General features: G+C 52.6%; 1 protein-coding gene across 1 annotated transcript in view; it reads left to right on the forward strand.

Annotated features, from left to right (window-relative positions):
• GRIP2 (glutamate receptor interacting protein 2) overlaps positions 1-7,088 on the forward strand; it is a 38,374-nt gene that overhangs the window by 8,526 nt on the left and 22,760 nt on the right. The window contains exons 10-15 of the mRNA XM_010862522.1: positions 796-943; positions 1,054-1,223; positions 2,897-3,022; positions 3,306-3,455; positions 6,585-6,771; positions 7,054-7,081. Coding sequence (XP_010860824.1) covers positions 796-943; positions 1,054-1,223; positions 2,897-3,022; positions 3,306-3,455; positions 6,585-6,771; positions 7,054-7,081 — 809 coding nt within the window. The remainder of the gene's footprint in view (positions 1-795; positions 944-1,053; positions 1,224-2,896; positions 3,023-3,305; positions 3,456-6,584; positions 6,772-7,053; positions 7,082-7,088) is intronic.

Below are 7,088 nucleotides of genomic sequence, written 5' to 3' on the forward strand. Positions count from 1 at the left end.
AAAAAAATCAGGGAGAGAGATGGGGAAGGCTAGGAGATACTTTGTAACCTGTGGCCGTGCAGGTGGGTGAAAAGTGATGGTGGCTGGACCAGGGGCTGAGAGGGGGTGTAGAGAGGAGTTAGATCTGGGAAAGATGATGAAGCTCTGCTGGCCTGGTTTGCTGAGGTTTCGACACGTGGGTGGGAAAAAGAGTGGAAAAAGCCGGGTTTTGTTTTCCAGCCACTGGGTGGGTGCACGGGGTGCTGTTTTCTGAGATGGGGAAGGCTGGTAGTGAAATCCCACAGTTCAGTGTATACAGTAGGCTCTTGATGCTTGAGTGCTCAGTCGCTGCCATCATGTCTGACTCTTTGTGACTCCATGGACGGTAGCCCGCCAGGCTCCTCTGTCCATGGGATTCTCCAGGCAAGAATACCGGAGTGGGTTGTCATGCCCTCCTGCAGGGGATCTTCCTGACCCAGGGATCAAACCCACGTCTCTTTATGTCTCCTGCATTGGCAGGCGGATTCTTTACCACTAGCACCATCTGGGAAGCCCAGGCTCTCAATATATGTGAGCAAATTAGTACTGTTCAGCAAAGCCTTGGGGTCAGAGCCTCTCTGAAACCTGAATTCCTGCCCCTCCTCTGCCACCGAGAGGCCATGTGAACTTGGACGAGGCCTTTGCCTCCAGGCGCCTCAGTTTTCTTGTTTGTAAAGTGGATGCAGTGATCCCTCCCTGACAGTGAGAATTAAGCTGAGACGGAGGAAGGTGCTGAATTATTTGCATCTCAAACTCTTCTTTCCTTCCATGTATCAGATACGGTGGCCAACGCTTCAGGGCCCTTAATAGTGGAAATCACCAAGACTCCAGGGTCAGCCTTGGGGATCTCCCTCACCACCGGCTCCCACCGGAACAAGCCCGTCATCACCATCGACCGCATCAAGCCGGCCAGCGTGGTGGACAGGTGGGGCACCTGCTGGGAGCTGCCGTGGTGTGTGTTGGGGGGGTGCAGGGGGAGAATCGTCTGGAGCTGTCTGGCTGTACCCTTTCCCCTTTGCTCCCTGACCTGGCCAGGAGCGGGGCCCTGCATGCCGGAGACCACATCCTGTCCATCGACGGTACCAGCACTGAACACTGCTCGCTGCTTGAAGCCACCAAGCTCCTGGCCAGCGTGTCGGAGAAAGTGCGGCTGGAGATCCTGCCTGCGCCCCAGAGCCGGCGGCCCCTCAAGCCGTCAGAGGCAGGTGAGTCCCCTGCAGACCTCAGGGCTCAACCCTAAGGGCAAGGGGCAGGCTAGCATTTAGCGGAACAAATGTCCAGTCCCACAGGGACGCTCAAAGTGTCAAGTGCAGCAGCTAAGGGTGGGGAGATAGGGCAGATAAATAACTTGGGTGTTTAAATGGCAACCCACTCCAGTATTCTTGCCTGGAAAATCCCATGGATGGAGGAGCCTGGTGGGCTACAGTCCATGGGGTCACAAAGAGTCAGACAGGATTGAGCAACGAACACTTTCATACTTTCTGATCTGACAGTTGCTGGCGTGGATACCCCCAAAGCTAGATCCATCACTGGTCGCATTAATAGAAGTATGAGGGCTGGAACAAGGGAGGGGATAGTCCTTCTGTGCCCTGTGCTACTCAGAATTTGGACCCGTGGGCTCACCCCAGGGCCCTCAGCAGGTCCAGAGGAGGCAGCCAGGCAGTCAGGAGGGCCTAGAGCCACCCCTGTGAGTCCCTCAGATGTCCCAGCATCTGTTCTCCCACCCGCTGCTGTGCTGCTGGGGCTTCCCAGGGGTCATCTGGGTACACCCCCGTGACACGTCTACAAGGTCAGTATGGAGGCTCTGAGGGTCTGAGCAGTGCAGGTCCTTCTGATGACAGTTGGCTGCCGACAGTCCCCTTGGCTCTCCCTAAATAAACGTCTGCCAAGCCCATGTGGTAACTCCTTCTATCCTCCCAGCTTCCCTGGGAAGTAGCCGCCTTGTCCCATTTTACAGTTATGACAACGAGGCACAGGGCGGGGTGCAGGGACTTGTCCCAGTCCCGCAGCTCATCAGCCATGGAGCCAGGATTGGACTCAGCTCCTGGCCCCAGAGGCGGCCCAGCCCCTGGGTGGCGGTGGGAACGCCGCACAGGGAGGCAGAATCAATGGGCTGAGATCACAGGGACCTCGTCCGTCCATCCAAGAGCATGCTGCCCCAGGCTGGACATCCCCCGCCCCGACTCCCCACAAAGTCCTGCAGCAGAAGGAAGAGCCAGAACGGGGTCTGGGGCTGCAGGGAGGAGGACCAGGTCAGGGAGGTGAGAGAGGCAGGGTCCGTGGACTCCCCTGGGAAGCGGATGCTTAGCTGGAGTCAAGAGTTCACTGAAGTCAAGGCCCGTGAAAGGTTGAGGGGGGACAGCCTTAGACTGCGATGCGGGTCCTTGCAAGCCTGGGCCAATCCAACAGGGACCCATGTGGCCCCCGAGAGCTCAGCGTGGGGCAGAAATGCCCGGCCCCGGTGCCTGCTTGCCCAGCCCTAGGCCAAGGCTGCCCAGGCTACAGCATGACCGCAGTCCCCGGAGGTGCTCCAGCTGGTCACTGTCTGCCAGCTGCACTCCTTGGAGCTGACCGGCCGGTTGGCCTGGTTCACATCCTGCTCCTCCAGCCCTCCCACCTGTGGGCTGGTACGGCTTTCCCTCTCGGATCCCTGCCTCTCAGGCTGCTGCGTAGCTGAGCCCTGAGCACAGGGCCCAGCACACAGCGGGCGTCCGGGACATGTGGGCAAAGTCTGGAATGCCCAGCCTGGCTCAGAAACTCCAGACCTTCTGTTCCCGCTCTCCTCCCCTTGCTGGGCAGACGGAGCTCACCCTTCAGGGGCATGGAGTCCAGACCCGCCCAGCCCCTAACGCCTGTCTCTCCTCTTCCTCCACCGCAGTGAAGGTGCAGAGGAGCGAGCAGCCGCATCGCTGGGACCCCTGCGTGCCCTCCTGCCACAGCCCCCGGCCCGGCCGCTGCAGGACGCCCACCTGGGCCGCCCCTGCCGGCCAGGACCAAAACCGCTGTAAAGTGCCCTCCCTGCGGTCACTCTTCTCTGTCCCTGGGGAGGGGCTGGAGCCTGTTTTATAGGGAAGGAAGCTGAGACTCAGAGAAGTGAGGGGCCCCTGTCTGGCAGCTGAGTTTCACCAGGTCTGTGAAAAGCCTGTAAGCTTTGAGGCCCAGAGAGGGAGAGACAGGCCTGAGGTCACACAGCGAGCATGGTCGGGGGTGGAGGAGGCACCCCTGTGTCTCCCTGGGGTGGGGTGGAGGGCTCTGCTGGGCTCATGGGTCTGCTCTCATCTCCCCAGCCTTATCCTCATCTCCCTTCTCCTCGCCGACCGTGAACCACACCTTTTCTTGCACCAACCCCAGCACTCTGCCTCGTGGATCCCAGCCCATGAGCCCCCGGACCACAATGGGGCGGAGGCGGCCGCGGAGAAGGGAACACAAGAGCTCATGTAAGCCGTGGTCTCTTCTCTCCCCTCTGGGCTGCCAGTATGCCTGAGAGAGAGATTTGCCAACGTGTGGGGTATTTGGGGCAGGGCCGGGTGTGGGGAGGTGGCATTACATAGAGTATGTGGTACACCAGGTTGCTGAGGATGGTTGGGCAGGTTGCGCACTGCACAAGGGCTCTCCTGAGGAGTGACAGTGAATTTGTACACTTTGTCTTGTAATTTTATTATGAAAAATTCCCAAGAGGTGCTCAGTTGTGTCTGACTCTTTGCCACCCCAGGGACTATACAGTCCATGGAATTCTCCAGGCCAGAATACTGGAGTGGGTAGCCTTTCCTTTCTCCAGAGGATCTTCCCAACCCAGGGATTGAACCCAGGTCTCCTGCATTGCAGGTGGATTCTTTACCAGCTGAGCCACAAGGGAAGCCTTTATTATGAAAAATTCCCAGCAGGTGGTGGCAAAGTGTCTTGAGGAAAGGCTGCCTTTTCCAGATTTGTGTGATGGTCTCAGAGTAACTTCCTTTCATTTTTCTCTTCTTCAACCCTCTGATCCATTCCAGGGGGTGGTGTTATTTTGTCTTTACCACCCTTCTGACATTTGTTAATTTTCCCTAAGGCAGTGAAAACTAGCCATCCAGGCCTGAAACTAGCCATCCAGAATATAGTAATTTTTAGTTTTATTAGGTATATATTTCTACTCAACCTTTGCTTATTGACACTTTTCTTTATTTGTGATCAATACATATAGTTCCTTTTGAAATGAAGGCATTTAAGAATTTTTTATTTAACAATTTAAAAAATTATTTAGTTTTTATTTATTTGGCTGCACTGGGTCTTGGTTTCAGCACCTGGGATCTTGTGTTGTGGCATACAGATCCTCTCTAGTTGTGGCGGGTGGGCTCAGCCGTTGTGGTGCACAGACCCGGTTGCTTTGCAGCATGTGGGGTCTTAGTTCCCTGACCAGAGATTGTGTCCCTTGCATCACAAGGCAGACTTTTAACCACTGGACCACCAGGGAAGTCCCTTAAGTGTTTTTTAAAATGAATAGTAATGAACGATAATGCAGGAGACATGTGGAAGTAGCAAAAAGTCATAAGATTGCCCAGAATCTTTTTCTTTAATATTTATTTATTTGGCCACGCCAGGTCTTAGTTGCACCATGTGGGATCTAGTTCCCTGACCAGGGATCAAACCCAGGCCCCTTGCATTGAGAGTGCTGAGTCTTAGCCATTGGGCCACCAGCGAAGTCCAGGGCCCTGAATTTTGAAATCTTGCCTGGGAAGAATCTTTCCTTTGTTGACGTAGAGAGGGTTCCCAGCCTCTTTCCATGTGAATTGCAGAGGCCTCCAGGAAGAATGGAGGGTCAAACTGGGCCATTTAGGGTTGAACCAGGTGAGGGAAGAGAGAAATATAAGTCAGTTTGGCACTGAAAGGCGCTAAACATGGTTATGAGCTTCCTGGCAGCCAAGGCGAAAAGAGAAACAGAATTCAGAGTCAGGTGATAGATAAAATACAACTTTACCAGCCACCATTGTCACCCACTGAAGCAGCGGGTATGTAGGTGAACAGATTCAGAAATATTTTTCACAGGCAGGAGCTTATGGAGCCTGGAGACTCTTGGGACCCCTTACCTGTCTCCTTCCTTGATGATAATGACTAGTTAGTTAAATAAAAAATTTTGAATACTTCCAATGTTCCAAATACCACTTTTATCATTGGTGATGTAATTGTGAAAAAAATAATGAATAGAAATATAATAATACAATATATCCAACAATAAAGTAGGTTACACATATTATAATGTGTGATATATAATAATATAAGAAAATAATATATAAAGACACAATGGTATAACTAATAGAATGACATATAAGTTTTATTTAATAAATGATATCCAATATCCATATTAATAATACAAATGTATTTTATATGTGGAATATAAAATACAATATGTTAAATAACACATTAAATAGTGAAACATGGAGTTATCATGTGACACAGAAATTCCACTCTTAAGTAAATACCCAGGAGAAATGAGAACATATGTCATATTCACCCTAAAACATATTTATGAATGTTTATACAGTGTCATTCATAACATCCAAAAGGTGGGAATAACCCAGATGTCCATCGATGGATGAATTTTAAAAAATGTGGTACCATCATACAGTGGGATATTAGCCTCAAGAAGGAGGACATCTTGATCTATGCTATATGGATGAACCCTGAAAACATGCTAAGTGAAAGAAAACACATACAAAAGACCATTTATAGTATGATTCCATTGATATGAGATGTCCAGAACAGGCAAATCTATAGACACAGAAAGTATGCTCAGGGCTGGGAGAAACGGGAGGATTTGAGTGACTAATGGAAACAGGGTTTCTTTGAGGGATTGAAAATGCTAAAATTAATTGAGGGAATGGTTGTACAACTTGAATATACTAAATAATCAATATATTTACTAAAACCGATTGAATTGTACATTCTGTGGGTGAATACTGTGGAAGCTGAACCATATCTCAATAAAGCTGTTGCCAAAAATGGCATAATATATACTATTGCATCTAATAGTAATATAATATGATATTTGATATATGATACAATAATAAAATAAGTTGAAGTATAACATCACACAGGGCTTCCGTGGTGGCTCAGGGGTAAAGCATCCATCTGCTAACACAGGAGACACGGGTTTGATCCTTGGGTCGGGAAGATCCCCTGGAGAAGGGCATGGCAACCCATTCCAGTATTGTTGCCTGGGAAATCCCATGGACAGAGGAGCCTGGAGGGCTACAGCCCGGAGTTGCAAGGCGTAGGACACGACTTAGCGACTGAGCACGGCATAACATCACACAGCATCACAGGACGTCATATCACGGACCCTCAGAGCCTGTTTTATAACATGGCATTCCAGGAGCTGCCTTCCTGGATCCTGGGCGCCACTCTGCCAGGTGGAACCCATGACCCCAAGGTTCAGAATGGGCCGCGACTTGGCCCCGCCCCGGGGCGGGGCGGGCCTCCCACTCAGGCGCCCTCTCCGACTCCAGGTGGTCCCGCCGAGGGTGGGTGGGCTCTGGCAGGAAGTAACCCCCGGGACAGTGCCCTGAGCGCCGTGCCCGCCTGCCCCGCAGTGTCGCTGGCCTCCAGCACGGTGGGGCCAGGCGGACAGATTGTGCACACGGAGACCACGGAGGTCGTGCTCTGCGGAGACCCCCTCAGCGGCTTCGGCCTCCAGCTCCAGGGCGGCATCTTCGCCACCGAGACCTTGTCCTCCCCACCCCTCGTGCGTTTTATTGAGCCTGACAGCCCGGCGGCGAGGTGAGCCTACTGCCCCCTCGCCGTGGGCCTGCCACTCTCCGATTCGGTGGGGTGGGGCCTCACGGACAGCCGGGGAAGTCCAGTCACACGCTTAGCCTGGCTGCACAGGTGTATCTTACCATCCATCACGGTCCACCCCGTCGCCGGCCCCGTTTTGTAGACGAGGGGTCTGAGGCTCAGAGAAGCTGATTCAGCTGCCCAGGGTCACACAGCTTGGGAGTGACCCATGACACGAACCCCAGTGTGGTCTGAAGTCCAAGTCCTGTATATACATCTCCTGAGGCATGGCATCATCCCCACGGGACAGAGAGGCCCAG

This window comes from Bison bison, unplaced genomic scaffold (assembly GCF_000754665.1).
Source record: "Bison bison bison isolate TAMUID 2011002044 unplaced genomic scaffold, Bison_UMD1.0 scf7180017864482, whole genome shotgun sequence".
In the NCBI taxonomy this organism is placed as follows: Eukaryota; Metazoa; Chordata; class Mammalia; order Artiodactyla; family Bovidae; genus Bison; species Bison bison.